The sequence below is a fragment of the Xyrauchen texanus genome, chromosome 25 (genome assembly GCF_025860055.1).
Source record: "Xyrauchen texanus isolate HMW12.3.18 chromosome 25, RBS_HiC_50CHRs, whole genome shotgun sequence".
Lineage (NCBI taxonomy): Eukaryota > Metazoa > Chordata > Actinopteri > Cypriniformes > Catostomidae > Xyrauchen > Xyrauchen texanus.
The window spans coordinates 16,402,389-16,421,602 of record NC_068300.1 but is presented as its reverse complement, the minus strand read 5'-3'; the positions used below and the strand labels follow the sequence as shown (position 1 = coordinate 16,421,602).

At 35.5% G+C, this 19,214-nt stretch overlaps 1 protein-coding gene and 1 long non-coding RNA gene across 2 annotated transcripts; one reads left to right on the top strand and one right to left on the bottom strand.

Moving 5' to 3' along the window:
- The first annotated feature begins 699 nt into the window (after nucleotides 1-699).
- On the top strand, nucleotides 700-2,650 carry LOC127618367 (uncharacterized). The gene is made up of 5 exons (XR_007967426.1): nucleotides 700-1,210; nucleotides 1,482-1,533; nucleotides 1,624-1,870; nucleotides 1,955-2,025; nucleotides 2,339-2,650. It is a non-coding gene; the product is annotated as an uncharacterized LOC127618367 (long non-coding RNA).
- Nucleotides 2,651-4,137: 1,487 nt separating this feature from the next.
- On the bottom strand, nucleotides 4,138-18,635 carry LOC127619260 (solute carrier family 25 member 33-like). Its single transcript, XM_052092106.1, has 7 exons — nucleotides 18,492-18,635; nucleotides 14,442-14,615; nucleotides 11,140-11,217; nucleotides 9,468-9,568; nucleotides 8,701-8,767; nucleotides 7,220-7,500; nucleotides 4,138-5,831 (listed from the first exon to the last, which is right to left on the bottom strand). Exons 1-7 carry the CDS (start codon nucleotides 18,530-18,532, stop codon nucleotides 5,629-5,631), a joined length of 945 nt encoding a protein of 314 aa, XP_051948066.1. The 5' UTR covers nucleotides 18,533-18,635; the 3' UTR covers nucleotides 4,138-5,628.
- Nucleotides 18,636-19,214: the final 579 nt, after the last annotated feature.

Below are 19,214 nucleotides of genomic sequence, written 5' to 3'. Positions count from 1 at the left end.
CTGCAGTCCTCATGCCTCCATGGAGCATGCCTAAGGCACATTTATGCAGATGAGCAGGGACCCTGGGCATCTTTCTTTTGGTGTTTTTCAGAGTCAGTAGAAAGGTCTCTTTAGTGTCCTAAGTTTTTATAACTATGACCTTAATTGCCTACCATCCGAAAGCTGTAAGTGTTCACAGGTGCATGTTCATTAATTGTTCATGGTTCATTGAACAAACATGGAAAACATGGTCTTCTTTAGTATTCACTAGGTTTATCACAAGAGCAGGCAACAGCAAATTAAACTATGCCACAATGTGCATGTTTTCTATGCTACTAGTTTCAAGTATATATTTAGAATAAATGATTGCACCAAGGAGAGGGACATAGTTTCACTAATAATTTGTTTATTTTGCACAAGGCAATAAATCGTTTTAATTATTTTGGGGATATTGGAATACATAACACTTCAATATATGCAAATTAGATTAGATTCAACTTTATTGTCATTGTACAAAGACAACGAAATTAGTGCATTCTAATTAGTTAACGCCTAATTTGCATATCAATGTGGTGATTGTGATGAAGTTATTAGACACAAATTTTACTGTATTCACCTGTAGTGTCTCCATTAAGTACATTAGCCTGTATGGCTATGATATATTGCCTTAGCTAATATTTAGTTAACTTATTACATTAGCAAGTAGCTCATGAGTCATGCATGTTAGCTATACACAAGTTAACTATATTTGGCTTTTGGCTAATTAGCTGTAAACTCGAGGCACTGGTAGCTTAGTCTTTTGTTCATCACCACTCACCTCCAGTCCACACAAGCCAAGAAAAACACAACTGGGATAAGAGCAGGAGGGATTGCTAACTGCCTGTCTTTGTGTCTGAGGCACTGATGTGTGCTGCACTTCATCTGCGCGGAGACATGGAGGGAGGGCATCGTAACTCGACAAAGTCTCATCTCCCGACCTGACATTTAGATTTTTTATTAAATAAATATATTTGTTTGACAGGGAAGCTGTGTACAAACAGGAATATATATAAGCAATTTCACACGAGCAAGAGTGCGATATGGCTCTACATCAGCACTGCTGTGATTCTGCCGCAGGCCGAGACATATCCAGCTGCAGACCCGCAGCACCACCAGTTTCAGAACCCCAGCGCCAGAACCTGAAGTGAGGGGCGGAGTTATTGACAATGAGACAAGCATGGCGGAGAGCATGGTGAGTTGTGTAACGTTGTCTAAAGTTTTTGACATCATGTGGTGAAAAATTCAATGTGTGTGTTCAAGTTTTGCCGTTCAACAGTTTAATAAACTTGCTTAATGGTTACTTGCATGATGTTCTGATTTTGCATGCTGTGACAGTTTTTACAAGAAAGACCCAAATACTGTTGACTGTGTTTTTGCATGGATTCAGAGCTTCAAACTGTGTGCTGCACAATGTAACTTCATATTAACAAATCTGTTTTATTATTTTTGTATTTTTGTTGCAGTAAGATGACAGCCAAAATTGCACCTGGCACATGGGTGCTACTGAAAAACAAGGTTGGTTATAAAGAAGTCTGCTAAAGTTGGAAGTGCTGAAGTGTCAAACCCTTAATAAACTCATGCTTTTTTTTTATTTTTATTTTTTAGGATATCCCCCAACAGATTGGTGGTGTAGACTGTGGAGTCTTCATGTTGATGGTGAGACATTGTTTTGATATAATTAAACCAATGATTGGTGTGGTGGTGTTTTTATTTTAATTTTTTTAAGTTGTTAAATACGGAACAAGGAAGATTTTTTTTAATTTGACGTTTACAGAGATAATGTTCCTTAATTTTTGCTGTTTTCCATTATGCTCTACATCTTGTCTTGGGAGCACCCTTTGATTTTACATCTGTAAGTAATTACCAGTTCAAGTAATTGACCTTTATGTTGTTGTAGCAGTTGAAATATCAAGATTTCTCTATTTTTGTCTTCCAGTGCGACTTTCCAAACATACGGAGATGGTGGGCTCTTATTCTTCTGGAGAACTTTGGGGTTTTCTCTGAAAGGTAGATACTGGACATTTACTCCGTTACCGTTACATTTGCACCCTCTTCTGATTAATTTTAAATTAACCAAGATATATATATATATATATATATATATATATATATATATATATATATATATATATTCCAGTGCAGTAACCCTACAAGAGTCCCTTCCATGTGAAGAACAAGCTACACTTAGCAGCAGTGAGGCGTGTGTGTGTGTGTGTGTGTGTGTATATATATATATATGTATATATAATCTCTTAACATATAATAAATTTATATGTCACATTTATAAAGTCACATTTTCCTTTAATATTCTGTAATGAAGGAGCTCCCAATAATCCAGCACATGAAAGAAGCTGTGAAATGGCTCCATTCCAACAGCCATCTGCTCAGGGGTCTAGTGGAAGAGCCTCTTTTAATTCGAATGAATGAAGACCACAAGGAAAAGGCCCGCAACAATCTCCTGGAACAGTCAGAAGCTTCCAGAGAGCCCTTTGTATTTCATTTTGTGTTCAGGGATGACATGGAGTTATTTTTACAAGAATGTAAGGACAAAATGGGCCTGAGAGTGAATGCCTCATTTGATACATTTTAATTTTTAATTTTAATTTATACAGGATTGTCATGGTAAAATGGGCCTAGGGGTGAATTGGTCATTTGTTGTATATATTTTTATTGTTTCTATTAAATTGATGCTTAATTTTCTCTCTTTTTTAGTTTTTTGTTAAAAAAGAAAAATGCATGCTGCACATGTTCTTGTGAAATAAAGTATATTTTATATAAAATGCCCATAAGTTTCAAGCATTTTTTTTTTCACCATCATGATCAGGAAGTAACTCTCATAATACAATGAAACAGATAACTATATACAATTATATTACACAAGATCAATGTTTTAAAATGCTTATTGTACTGTACCTTAAATAATCATTATAACATACGTATAAAGTATGATGTTTCATTTGTAATAAAAGCAAAGTACTCTCCAAAACGTTAGGTGGCGCTACTCGGTTTCGAACGTAAGCTCCGCCCCTCACTTCAGGTTCTGGCACTGGTGGTGCTGCGGGTCTGCAGCTGGATACTATTGCTCAGGCCGAGTGCCGTAGGTAATTACAGCATTACATTTTGATCAGTATGTATCCAATGTGGAAACTGCAATAAAAGGTAAGCACTTGAGTTCTGTAATAAATCAGTCTGTTGTGTCTCTCAGCATGAGCCTTAATCCTGAAGTTGTCCGTTTAAAGCCATTTCCTAGCTTTGGTAATGTATTAGTAATAGGAGTGATCACAGAATGCTGTTCTATGTAAACAATGACTAACGGATACACTTTACGTCACCAACTGGCTCATATTACACACAAAAAATATATTTTGCCACCACCTGCTGCCTTACATATGTAATTTCAAAAATAAAGCCAGAAACTCCCTTTAGTTTAGAACAGCATGAACGCGGAATCATACACACACACAGTCAAGAGTCTGAGTGCTGATGCCCTCACACCATCAGTGCTCATGGAACGTCTCTCATCCAATCAGATTCGAGTACCGGAACTAACTGTGGTGTATGTGTGTGTGTGTGTGTATACACATACATAGGCTATACACACAAATACACATCTTTTTTTTTTTTAAAAAAGGCCACTTTTTCTAGAGGAAGAACAAGGGCAGGCGCTCAAGCCCCCTTTGATGTCTATGTGTGCAAGTGTCTGATGAAAAACATTGTTTAAAACCTTTACAATAAAGATCTGTAAATTTATTTTGCTTTTTACAAAATTATCTTTAAAATACAGTGTCCTGAAAAACGGGCGTTTTGTATATATATATAAAAAAAATTCACTTGTGAATGAACATGCTTACCATCACCTATTTTTATTTTCATGTCAGCTGCCTATTAAACAAGTGTATGGCACGTAATTTAAGTTGAAAATGCTGAATACGCCCTCTTGTGGTAAAGGGTAACTACAGAATACAAAAAGGCATGCATAATAGGTTTGATTATAGAAAAGTTAAGCTGTTAAAGAGTTGAGGCGAGTCGAACCGTAACGTGCAGTGGAAAAGTCCCTTAAGTAATCTTTTGGTCACCATAAAGTTTAAGTCTGATGCTTCAACAATAGGACTATATATACACACATACACACTCAGTGAGCACTTTATTAGGTACACCTGTAGACCTACTTATTCAAGAGATTATATAATCAGCAAATCATGTGGCAGCAATTCATAAAATCATGCAGATACAGGTCAGGAGCTTCAGTTAATGTTCTGATTGTTGATGTGAATGGTAAAAAAATTTGATCTCATTGATCTGAAGCGTGGCTTGATTGTTGGCACCAGATGGGCTGGTTTGAGTATTTCTGTAACTGCTGATCTCCTGTGATTTTCTAACAGCCTCTAATTTACGCCGAACGGTACCCAAAACCAAAAGAAAATCCAGTGAGCGGCAGTTTTGCGGATAGAAACATCTTGTCGATGAGAGGTCAATAGAGAATGGCTAGACTGGTTCGAGCTGACAAAGGCTACAGTAACTCAGATAACCACTCTGTACAATTGTAGTGAGCAGAATACACAACATAAAGAGCTCAGTGAAAGTTAACCAAATATTAAATACATGTGATGTTGCTAACATGCTTTAGAGTAAATAATTTGAAACGGTACATGATCAGCACACTGCTGCACCACATGAAAGATTAATACATTCCACTTACCTTGTTTATTAACACCTCACCTCTCACAGCATTGTGCAACATGAGATAATACCTTGACCTTACTAGTAGGCTCAAAGATCATATTTTTGTTTTCGTACCTCATGTAGCTTCATGTATACCACAGGCATCATGGGATTATTCACACTTACTCCATTTTCAAAGTAGTTGTATTAAGTCAAATTCCACCCAACAGGCTTTAAAAAGGCACTTTTTGCATTCAGATTTTACAGCTCAAAAAAAAAAAAAGAAAACAATTACTTTTCATTATTTCTTTTATTTAACAAACTGATGCATATGCATCAAGGCTCTCCTTTCTGTAAAGTTTCAGATCACAGAAAAGAAACAGTAAACAGATGAAACCCCTCTAGTAAAGAGATCAGAATTAATTGGTCAGCCTCCAGAATGCATCTAAAATGTTCAAAATGCAACAGGAGATCGTCAGCTCTTAAAGAGGTATTCTACAACCTCATTTCGGTGTCATTTCCATTCCAAGAACATTAAACTAGGATCCACTAATGATTAACTACATAACCATTGGACATTACCGATATAGTAGACCCAAAGAATTTAATGACCGCAACAAAAAGCTGCTACTATATTAAGAATAATTTAGTTAACTTAAAAGGACTATTTGAGTATTTAGATGACCTTTTGCCTTGTACAGTGACACAGTGTACATAAACTCCTGGAGTACCCATCCCATATGTGCCATTTACATAACACAAACAAGCAAAATGTTCCTGATAACATGTGCATTCAACTTAAATAAAAAAAATAAGCCTTTAAAAGTCTTTGGATATTATTTCAATCATACTTCCCAATACAAGAACATTCCTGTAACCACATGATTATATTCAGTCCACACTTTAGCTGCAGCTCAAAGTTTCTTTGTGTTCTTGTTTTGTGGAGCTTCATTTAGAGGGTTCACCCAGCAGATGGACAATGAGCTCGTAGGTAGAAAGCACTATGGCTGTGTTGGGGATCTGTCTGATGAGCTGTGGAATGAGTCCTCTGTAAAAAGCCGTATAGCCTTCCTCAACCGCAACAAGGCGCGCCGTCTGAAAGAAGTACTTGTATTTGCTTCCCTCTTCTCGTAGTCTTGTCCGAATGACCTCTGTAAGAGACACCAGGAAGGGTTGTTCATTGAAAGCGGGAATGGTTCATGCATAATGTATATTTTACAATAAAAATTTAGCCAATTTTAGAACCATTAAGATTGTTGGAGAATTATACTAATCCCAAATTCTCATTGTGTCTAGAAGTTTTACTTTTCATTTCATGTAATTCCCAAATGATAATTCTCATTAGATTCACTGTAATATTTTATTAAAATCAGCATAAATGAAAGGTAGTACAACATATAATCCTGCCATTATGTACCCTGGCCTCTGGTGTTTCATTCCAATTTCTAATCCAGATACAACAGTACTTTTAAACAATATACATTTTGTGCATTACGGTAATGAAAAGGTGTAATTAAAATGCTAAATTGTCATTAAAACAGTCTCACATTTCCAAATAAATTAAGCACTTTCTCACTCACACACACACACACACACACACACTTCAAAGTAGTCACCCATTGCCTAGAATTTGTAGACATGTACTCTTGACATTTTCTTGAGTATCACCCTGGGATGATTTTTCACTATGCTGGGCACTAATTGGCTTCTTTTCTTAACTCAACCATTAAAAAAAAAAAAAAAAAGTAATACAATTGTTTTGTATTGAAATAAAATTTGTTGGCACAATTATATTTTTGGAGACAAAACAATTTCAAACATTTAAGCATATGCCTTAATATCATGAGGAACATCAGTCAAGTGACCCCAAATTTTTGAACAGCAGAGTATATTTTTTGCATTATGGTAATTGGAACACATTTTATTATTGTTGTAATGAAAACGTGCAGTTAAAAGTGCTAAATTGTCAAAAAAAAAAAAAAAAATTTACAAATAAATAAAGTGCTGTCAAGGCAAAGCACTTCACAAAACAATATACATTTCTTGCATTATGATAAATGTTTTGTATATATTACAAATATACGGTCACGGAATTAGTCACACAATTAAAAAAAATTAACGTTACAAATAAATTACATACTTAAAAAAACATTTAATGTGTTTTTTTTATTTTTTTTTATTAAGGTAATAGATTTATTATTTGTATTATGTTAAATGTGGTTAATTTACTTTGCATTGCTGAAACTTAAGTATTTACAATTTAAACATTTTTTTTGCATTATGGTTCTGAAACATTATATATATTTTGTATTATGGTAATAAGAATTAGCATGTTGTTGTAACAACCCATAAAAGTTATCTGGATCTTTTTTCCCCGTTTTATCTATTAAGACCTTGTGCAGCACCATGTTATTATAGTTATTTTTTTCCTCACACAAACAGCACTTTTATGGATGGCCTGAGTGTATGTCTTATTGCTATAGAGGAAGTAATCTGTGAATAGCTTTAGATAAACTGGCTGATAGGTGTTTGTGCATACCATGTGGATAAGCTATGCAGGAGGCGCAGCCCTTGGCGAATGCAGCAGCAGCCATGAGGCCCAGGAAATCTGAAGCCCCCTTCTCGGTGTCAGTTGTGGGCGTTGTAAATCGCCTCTGTGCTTGGTACTTTTTCAGTGTCTCATAAATAAGGAAGCAGATCATGGTCTCTGAGATGCCAGCGTACGATGCGGTCAGGCCCCGGTAAAAACCTCGCACACCTTCTGTTCCGTACACGTAGCGTGCACACTGTAACGCATTCATTTTCTTTTCCCCTCGTGCCCTGGAGGACAAAAAGACAGTCCGTCAGACGATGAAGTAATGGATCACAAAGGTCAAGAATTTCACAAGATGAACCATGAGCCAACTGTTCTGGTTTCAAAACCTCTTTTAGGTTTTGAACTTCGTGAATTCTATGAGCAAGGTCAGAAACAAAATCACAAGTTACTTGAAATCAACTTTACAAAAGCACAATGTGGTTGGACTGAACTAAATGGCAGACTATTTTCGGAGCGCACCATCTGACATCTTTCATCTGACCCTCAGCAATCTACTGCCTGGCGTTCTTTATAGCATAAATATAGAACGCCCACTAAGACTTGACTGGTGAGTGAAGGCGTGAAGATGGATATTTATACTGTAGTTGCTTGGATCACATGCCAATCTTCATGACTATTGCATAACAGACTATTGCATAACAGACAGTGCCAATTGGTTTTACACCCCACCCCACCCCCCCAAACAATTATTAGCTTCCATGTTACATGGGGTGTGCTCAAACTCACATGTACAAGGGGTTCAACTTAAGTGTCTAAAACAAATAATTTGTCATGTCTCACGATGACAAATTATGCTTATTTGGAATATTTAGATATTAGATAGAATAGATATTTAGTGCAGTGATTTTTTTCATGGAAATGTATACAAAATTACTGAAGTAAGTGTCATGAGATAACTCACCAGTCTCTGTGACAGCTCTATACTTTGTAAACAGCAATTTTGCATGTTCTCATAGTTTTGTATTTGCAGCGAATTGAGACTTATTATCATATTCTGATTTAGAATTTGTAATTTGAGGGCACCATTTCGATACCGTTTTGTTTGACAACCATAGGAACATGCTTTGTGTCCGTTTCAACCCTATCGGAATGGTGCTTTGGAAAGAGTGAGTGTGACCAATTCAAAAGCTCAGTCTCATTGAAGGTAGAATGGCTGAATTCACTTATATCACATTTAAATCCTTACAATATTTAAAATACTTAGTAAAAAAAAACAAGTAGATAGCGTAAAATAAAATTGGCCTTTTTTCAGGTTAGACCTAATGTAAACGGACAGCTGATGTCTATCCGCCATATTTAGGGTGACAATTTCGCCCATTTATACTGCATGTTATACTGTATGACCAGTCTCATCCTATAAGTTCTCTGGTCTAACAGCAAGGAGAATGGGAAAATGGTGTCTGAGTGTAAAGGCATCAACATACTTCTTTTCAAGCTGCATTCTTGTTTTGACCATCCAGATGGGATTCATCAGGGAGTTTGTCAAGAAAGCTGAAAAAAGAAAATTGCAATTAGTGGTCTAAACATTCACTTTTTCTTTAAAGCATCTATTAGTTGAGCACATTTCATCCAAAAACTAGGCTAGGGAGTTCTGAGAATCATTATCATGATTTGTCAGATTAGAAATGTAAAAAAATAAAATAAATAAATAAAATAAAAAAGACGAGAACTGTGAACCAGATGGCTCTTTTCAAATATTACATGTAGAGACAAAAGACAGGTTTCCGCGTGGAAAAATTGTACTTAACACCAGAGAAAATAGTTTTCCCCAATGGAACATGCGGGACAACGCATACATGGATAAGCATACAGATACACTATGTGCAGGAATTTATTTATACTTCACTCCTAAATAAACAAAAAAAAAAAGAACGTACTTAAATCAATGGTTGACAAAAACCATTTAAAATTAATTCAGTATATAATCTGAAACTATGGGATTTCAGACACAGTCCAAGTCTATTGTATTGCTTATACATGGATAAGCATACAGATACACTATGTGCAGGAATTTATTTATACTTCACTCCTAAATAAACAAAAAAAAAAAGAACGTACTTAAATCAATGGTTGACAAAAACCATTTAAAATTAATTCAGTATATAATCTGAAACTATGGGATTTCAGACACAGTCCAAGTCTATTGTATTGTCTTAAAAATCATTATAAAACATCACTGGCAAGAACTTACCTGCAAAGCCAGCTGAGGACATATGGACCATTCCACTGTTTGGCACAAAAATGCCATTGAAAGTCTCTTTTGACTTTGAATAGGCTGCAAAATAGATTGCCCTGAAGAAGAGAACAGTACATTAACAGCTGAGTGATAATCTGTTGGACTCACTACCCCCCATTTCCCCTCTCCACGCATGACAGTGCAGAGTTCATTTTAATGTGAAAAAGGCCACATATACTGAAAGGTTGCCAATGTTTTATCTATCAAGCCAAACAGCTTGCAGAGACAGTTCCTGACGGTGCAGTCTGTTCCACACTGGCAATCTCTTTTGCTGCATGTCTGGAACAGACTGTGGGTACATCAGCACAAAAGAGCTGAACAAGCACCTAGAACCACCGCCATGATCTCTGTGGGACACAATGACCGAATCGACTAAAATGTCAGAGAAAACTTCAGATCATATTTTAAATTTATGGGCCATATTGACTGATGTTATCTAGCTTACTTAAGTAATATTAATTTAAAATATAATTATAATAATAATAATAAAAAAAGGCAATCTAGGAGGAAGAATGGAAACCAATATAGAGAAAATTATTCTAAGAATTTACTCTCTCTTAAAACAAACTCCTTTTCCTATATTTGTCATTGTGAGATTATAGTAAGAACTGGACAATCTCAGGGTGGTTTTTTTTTTTGCCCTTGGTCATATACTCTAACTGTACAGTGTCTTTGCTTATACGAAGCAAATACCATCACACTAATCTGTTTACAAAGAGTGAGGTAAACAATGCTTTACTAATGACCATGACACATGTTGAAAATACTGCAAAGAATCTGTTTGAGCAGAAAATGGGCTGAATTTACCATTTAAAATAAAAAGACCATTGAGGCTGACTGAAACATCCCACAATTCAAAATATATATAAAAATACTTTGTAGGGGTGCACAATATATCGGCCAGTATATTATTGGCAGATAACGGAAAAATCTAAATATTATTATCGGGTCTATAAATGGAATTACTGTAGATATTTTAGCCGATAATTTGTTATGGCTTATTTGCTTGAAGCTGAGAATCTCAACGACAGTGTGCGTGTGCACATACAGTGTATTCATGCGAGTGAGAGCCAAGTTGATGTTGCGCCGTTATTTCAACATTTCTGCACCTTGTTACGTTTTTTTTGGATCTAGTTTAATTCAAGATCAACTACTGTGTGTAACGACATGCCATTTCCCATATTCATTTTTGCTTAATGAAACAAACAAAATGTTGGAAATTGCACATCATTACTTGCAGCACGGCTCTGCGCTTAAAGCAAGCCCAAAAACAACCTAACACGGTTCATAGATCTTGAAGTATCAGAGTGACTTGATGGCTAAAAACACTACTTTGTGAGGGAAACAAATGTGCTTGTATTTTACGAGTTGAGAATTTTCTAATGTTAAGACTCAGGACTATTCAATCTCTAATGTTACCTATTCCCATTATGATTGTTCATATTTCATAAATTACACAGTGGAACAGTTAAGGATTAGCACTGTAATTAATTAATAATATATATATATATATATATATATATATATATATATATGCATCCCTGCTTAATGTACAACTTAACCTTGACAACAATCTGAACCATATAGACAAGCATTTATTTGTAGAAGCACTGAATCACATAATTACCTTGAGGGGGCAACACCAACAAGATTTGGACCCAATCCTCTGAAAAGAGATCTTGGTCCTTCTTTTTCAAGAATTGACCTATTAAGAACAAAAGGAGAAATAAGATGAACTGAGATGATTAAACCACAATGTGAACATGTAGTTCTTTATTTCGGTCAGATTGCAGCAGACCAGTTTACATTTCACTTTGTTTAAACTCTGCAACAATGCCGCCGCAATGGTACTGAAACAATTTTTTGCAAATTAATTTCTTTGATACACCAATATGACACACACCCCCCTCCTCATAAGCTAAATGCTGAATGTGAAAATTATTTCCTCATATCTCTGGTTGAGCAACTATTATACGTCTGAATCAGAAAAACAGAAGATATGCTATAGATCACTCTACTTAAGAAAATAATCTTTGAACCCCTCGTATGAAATCATACAATTTTACCAATTTTGTGGGGAGCAAAACTGCTTTCCCGAAAAGATTTTTTATCTTCACACTATAGCACTTCCTGAAAGGCAAAGCATCATAAAGGGTACATTTCTTTTTTTTTTTTTTTTTTTTTTTTTTTTTTTTTTAAGATGTTAACAAATGTATGTGTTCCACCTTATGGAAGACAATGTTAGCCTTCATCTATTTTAATGAAGTAAATTTTTTTTTTTTTTGGGCAAGAATCAACTTAATAGAACGTGACAAGACTGCATATATGTACTTTTTGTTGAATGCAATTGTGAATTGCAGAATGAATTTGTAAGAACTTCAGATACTTATAACTTTGCAAAATAAAGCAGACTGGATCACAGACAGTTGTGTTTGCTTACCCTCTACATTTTTTCAAAATTGTGGTCAGAACTGACCTGTGATGAAATAATGAAGATTTAAAAATTAAGAAACATTTTAGAATCCTTTTTTTCGATCTATATATTTTGGGGGATTTTCTGTTAAATTAGACCAATATTTAGCAATTAATTCACTGTATGCATGCAAGGTGTTTTTAAATTTGGCTTCTGAAAAATTACAGGCACCATCTAAAATATGCAGCAGATTTAAGCGGTTAAACTCAAAAGGAAAAAAAGGTAGTTACAAACAAGTTTCCTTACGACCAACATGGTAAAAGCACAGACATGGTGTTATTTTCATGGTAGAGGTTTAAAAGTTCAGTAAAACTCCTGAGGTCTGGAAGTCAAACAGACCAGTACACTCCTGTCAGGGACACCCTGTGCTTACAGTGTGTAATTTGAGCACAGTAAGAGGGAATCATTTGACATTTCATGGGCCTGGGAGCCTTGGCAGACCGATTCCCCCGAAATAGACATTCAAATGGACCTTAATCACTTATGCACTGAACTCCTCAGCGTTTACATAAGGCTGCCTGCAACCGGCCAGTGCCAGCCATAAAACACCCCTCATCAGCAGCAGCAGTGGTGAACATCTGTATATGAGCTGCCTGCATAATTACCACAAGGCCCTAATCTGCCTTCATATAAATACGGTCAATAAATGTGTCATTAAATGCATTCAGATGACAGATTTCCACTCTGATAACGTCAAACGGCACCAACCTACAGAGTCTGCGGATCTAACTTGATTTTTACAGTCATTTACAATTGTTGCTTGTAATTGCTTGTGCATTGCTGGAGGCGGAGATTCATTGCAAAGCTAATTAAATTGGCCAATGGTGAACATGTAACACTAATGATCAAAAACCAACATTTTTACCTAAATTTGTCGCAAGTGGCAAAAACGTGACCAAAACTGTGTACAAAAACTTAATCTGGGTAGAAGGCTGTAGCCATATTCATAATGGAATACTAGCTTACTACTTGGTCCTCCATTGAAAATGCTCTCCACACTAACCGCATACGTTGGAAAACAATTGTTAAAATGGTGTTTGCAAACTAAAATGGATTAATGCGGATATGGTCCTACTGAAGACTGTGTGATATACATAGCCTGGCCCCAAAAAAAAAAAAAAAAATTATTGGCCTGCATCAAGTAAAAAGGAGATTGCTGAAATCACTGGAATTGGGTTAAGAATGGTACAATGCATTATTAAAACCAGGAAGGATAGAGGTGACTCATCAGCTTCGCAGAAGATATGTGGCGGTAAAAAAAAAAAAAAAAAACTCGAAAAGGCTAAAGCACATAACTGGTATTCAGAAGGTTGCCGGTTCAATCCCCAGTCTCAACACCATTGTGTCCTTGAGCAAGGCACTTAACTCCAGTTTGCTCCAGGGAGATTGTACCTGTAATAAGTGCGCTGTAAGTCGCTTTGGATAAAACCCCCTCCCAAATGCATAAATGTAAAACGTTTGAAATGAAATTATGTACAAATTTACAGTAGAACTCACGGCTATGTTTAATAGTGAAAAAATTACTTCAATTTGCTAGTGCCCACTGTACAAACCTTTGGAGGCAGTGTTACGAGCTGGCGATGCTTCAATTGTTCAAGTCTAGAATCAGCAAAGTTATGCGGCAATAGAATGAAGTCAGCTGATTACCTGAATGACCAAGTTATCCCATCAATGGAATTTTTTTCCTTCTCTGATGGAAGTGGCATATTCCAGGATGACAAAGGCAAAATTAATCGGGCTCAAATGTGGAGCGTGTTTTAGTGAGCATGAGGAATCTTTTTCACACATGAATTGGCCATCACAGAGTCCTGACCTTAAACCAATTGCAAGTCTTTGGGATGTGCTGGAGAAGACTATGAGTAGTTGGATTCTCCCGTCATCGTAACAAGATATCATAAAATTTATGCAAATCTGGACGGAAATAAAAGTTCTGACATTGCATAAATTTGTCAAAACAATGCCACGACGAATGCGTGCTGTAATCAAAGCTAAAAAGGTGGTCCAACTAAATATTAGAGTAAGTGACACTTTTGTCGAGGCAGTGCATATATTTTTTTTATTTTTAATTAAGTAATTGAAACTTAATTATTCCATGATAAATGCAAGTATGCTACATTTACATTACATATGTTCATCTTCATAGCATAGTTATCTTGAAAATAAAGTTATTTTGCATGTTTAATCCAGTTTGTGTAAAAAATTTTTGCTATTTGGCCGTCCCATCAAATAACTCAGAGATTGCAGCAGATGTTATGGAAGATAAAGTTGGGTGTATTACAAGGTGGAATAAAATATTCAATGAAGATCTGTTGTATACTACACATTATTCTAAGCATACAGAATATTGCTTACTGTGCACAGCAAGCATATTATATACTGCGGCATTACTAATTGTAGTTATGGAAGTATAACCTTCTGAACATGGTCTAGATCATGTTGTCTAATGTCTTGCTTACCTGAAAACCTGCAGCAGGCCAGGAGTAACGGTTCCCGGTCGAATGAATCCAGCACCATTGACTGTGCCCAGCTGGACCTGGAAAACCGGTCTGAGGGTGAGGCCCGAAGACTGCAGTCTAGTCTTTAACACCTCCAGGGGGCAAGTCATGATGGCACCTACGGTTCCACCACATCTGTAAACATCAACAGAACAACTGTGAATGCTGGGTCTTTGCAACAAAACTGTTTCAATTACAATGCCTTGTGGTTCAAAGTCTAAATCTCGGATATTATTTTATTGCTTTATATTTTAAATGATGATGTGCTATATTAAGGTGTCACAATCATAAAAAGAATTAAGATCAAAAGGAAACGGCCAACATTTGTGATTGCAAAGTTTGATAAATGCTGCCGTTACACTTGTTTGAGGTGAAGCAAAAATCCAGTTTAAACTAAACTCTAGACGCAAATACCCATGCGAGCGTCAGCAATGCTGGCAGGCTACCCTCACGCTACTAGTTTTAAAAGTAGTGTAGGTCAAGGAGAGCAAACTGACCCCCAACAATGTGACGCAGGTGACATTGATTGCAGGATCACTCTGCAAGAATGTACTACAGCCCTACACCAGTGCAGGTCATATCAGAGACTATAAATCAACTCAAAAGTAACATGATGCAAAGCCTGACCGTGTAAATAAGGGAAAATTAAAAAATAAGCCAACCAATGATGGGGAAAAAAATACAGTCCAACCTGTAGCACAAAATTCTCAAAGCATTCTTCCCTACTCATATATTTTGTAGCTTGTTTATTCCGAATAAGAGTCAAGGCAAATAAATTGTGACACACCAAATCACAGTTCGTGCTGCAGAAGTCACAACACGTTGACATGGGTCTTGAGTTCTGCTATGCATGTACAAGGCATGTGACGAGCACCATGCATCTAACCTCAAGACTGCTATGCAAGGGACAGATTAATCCCCAAACCATCTAAGAGACACAATCAGTTACAAGGGCAGACGTATAAAGCCTTAAGTCCAGAGGAAAGTCTCTTCTTGACCTACTCCTAAACGGCATGTATTCTCACAGAAGCATCCAGCTCACTGAATACGAAGGGTTATATTTTTGTAACAGACCGTTTGGGCCGTGATTACATAATACCCATTTCGTGACAGTTCTTTGAATAGAGTAAAACAACAGATGCCCTCATAGCATGTAACCTGAATTTAACTAATGGATAACTGAGCTGAAAACTCAAGCACACCATTATTTAAATGGCTTTTAATGATTAAACTGAAGATAGTTCCATTAAAAAGGCCAGATATGGTCAATTCAGTCCTTTCCTAATGACTTTTTTCCCCAAACTGATTTGTTTAGCCTCCTTTCTGACTTTAAGTTGTACACTGAAAAAAAACTGCAAAATGTACAGTAAATTACTGGCAGCTGTGGTTGCAAAACATTTACCATTAAAAAAATAAATAAAATAAGGCGACCATGTTTCAGGCTTTAAGTGATGTAATATTGAAGCCTGTATATTTTACAGTTCATTACAACTTCTATTATGAAATGTGATTTGTCACACAGGGAATTCTCAGAATGCCTGATTGTTTTTACCATAAGTTGAACAACATGTACTCCTGTTAAACATAACATTCAGTTTACTGTTAATTATACTTTACATCAAAAAACATCATTTTTACATTTTACCGTAAATATACATGTCTTGTTAAATGCATTATATTTATTTTCAGTATATATTTAAGATAACAACCATTAACCAATTACATTTTATTATTGTAGCATTTTTGCAGTCCATTACCATTAAAATTATGGACAAAAATGTTTGTTTTTGTCAAGGTTTTTGCTTTGGTGCAATAATTGGTACTAGGGATGTGCACAAGTAATCGATTATTTGAGTACTCGTTCAGCACCAACTAACTGACCATTAGAAATCCTACTAGTGGGGGGAAGAGGGGAGAGAAAAAAAAAAATAAAATAAAAAAAGCAAATTGATTTTCTTTTGCACATTTGCCTGCTGTAGGCTATGCTGAAATATACTGTACCTTCCCTCTGAATGTTTCACCAAATCTTGCAGTTACAACAGAGTCATTAATACATTGAGAAATGTATTGAAATATAATACTAATTGAATGAATGAATTGTTTTTTTCTTCTTAAAACACAAAGTTTGTTGAAGTTAGCTTATCAAAAAAACATTCATTACTCATGTTTTTGTGCTGTGTGTGTGTGTGTGTGTGTGTGTGTGTGTGGGTAGAGATACTAGACTACAAAATTACTCAATTCCCATCCTTACTTTGTACATAATTCAAAGTCCTTCTGGCACGAATACTCTTTACAATGTCTGACATCACAAGTCAATTGTGCATTTATTACTGTGCTTATACTAAACGAGTACTTTTAAATACTAGTCACACGTTCACCTACATTCAAATAAGATACACTAATGCATAACATTTTTGGCATGTAGTAGGTGTCTCCAACTGAGAATTACATGCATGCTTGATATGGGAAGGACATGCTGCCCTTGAATGAGCCAACCTATCACTTCCATATTTTACTAAAAAGAGCAGGTGGCACTTAGGCAAAGGCAACGCATTTCAATGTGCCACACATAAGACACTAGAACAATTGTGTTTTCGTGCTTTTGAAAGTGTGGCCTTATTGAGAGAGAGGATAATATTTTTTTTTTATATCAGTCATATGAGAGTGGAAGGTCATTACCAGATCAAAGTAGTTTGTACATGATTGTAGAATGACCTTGCATGAGATCATGTCAAGTGTGGTGCCCAAAGCAACAACCCACTTCAATTTAAATATTCAAACTCATTCAAAAGTATGAGTGGAGATAAACAGACTCTTAAGCAATAATCATTTAGTTTTGGATATCCATACAAACAAAACATGTTCACTATGGTAAAGTAAAGTTTATGTTTGACATTTGTTTGATATTTGGAATAAACCATATTTAACATTGCTTTGCTCAAAGAAGCAAAAATAATGGAGACATACATAAACAGATCTCCTTAGCATACCACATAACTTAAATATAATACCAAGTTTATAAGCGCTATAAATCCATTAAACAATTTAACCATTTGAAGTCAAGACATCACACCCATTTTAAAATACATTTTATGACACAAGACTGTATACAAAATGTAGAAATGTAAAAACAAAAAAAAACTCTGAATATTATTCCCAATATAGCACAATCCTTTTTTGGAGTTTCAACTTGGTATTTTTATATATATATATAGGCCTATATAATGTTTTTTTTTTTATTTTTATTAATCTATATAAAACGAATACATTTTTAGACATTATTTATACTAATATATATATTACACACACACACACACACACTTCATTTTATTTTTAAATAACAAAAATATGAAGTAGAAACTCCAAAAAATAAGTCTTGTGCTATGTAGAGAATAATATTAAGATGCATTCATAAAATTATTCCTTACTGATATTTTATTTATAATAAAATATTAAAAATTATAATATTTGTTGCCTCTTGTATAATAAATTATCTTCAAATATATTGTATTATTTTTAAATTTTCAATAGCAGAACGTGAAATGCTCGCTAAAGATAAAGCGCGTGGGCTTTAATACGTAACGCAACACCGCTCAGTATATCCTTCAAACATTTACTGATAAAGGGTGCCCAAGACACACTCCAGACACAACATTTACCAATTGTATTCATAATTTACATTGGCGTGCTTCACTGATTTAACAACTAACTGCTTCTAAATGGAATCTAAAACGCACCGGTCGCGTGACGGGATGCTGCGCTGATTAGCTTCACCGCTTGCTAAAAGCTAACAAGAGCATTCTTTACTACAGCTCACATTCAAAACAAACAATATCAGCGATATTATTAACAAGTCGTATTAAAATGGATTTTTGGCTTGAATGCGAATGTGCCATTCTATAGAAGTCATTTTAATGTCGTATATTCCGTATAAAGTTGCGTTCGACCTTCCAGCCTGGCAAGCGTCATCATATTTCGTTTCACCTCAATATAAAAGTTATTTACACTTACCCCCCTGCGAAGAGATGTAACAACGTATCTTTCTGGGCCATTTCAATGTGCCATCGTACCTCGCAAAACGTTAGATTATACTTTACAAAAAACTTGTTCGCTTAGCCTAGCGGCCTGGTAAGATGTCAGCCCGACAGCCGGCTTCTCCAGCTTTCAACCCGGAATAACGCGCAGAACCCGATAAGTACCCGAGCGTGATCTACGTCATAGAGGCTGGACGGGGGTGTTGTCTATGACGTCACGCTATTCCTCCAGCCACAAACAGAAACAGAACATCATGTGTAACATAATACACTGCTCATAAAACTTTCAATACAGCATGTAATGTAGGTTATCAACTTTGATGTGCTTTGGAGATGGTAGTTGATGAAATACAGAGACTGAATATTAGGAATAAATTAATGTAAAGTGCTCAATTTAAAACACTTTTAATAAGTAGGCAATGCAATGGACAATTATATTTCTTAAATGTTTTGACACCATTCATCAACAAGACAAATAATAGATATTTCTAAATTGAGTGTTTTTTCATATCTAAACAAAAGACACATTCAAATGAAAACTTGTATATAACCAGTGTTGTAATCAATTATAAAGCAATTAGTTACTCTAATCCAGTTACTTTTTTTAGTTAAAAAAAGTAGTGTAATTTTTATTTTTTGTATTCAGATTATGTTACTGACTTTCGATTACTTTAATTACTTTTAAGTACATTATAGGGTT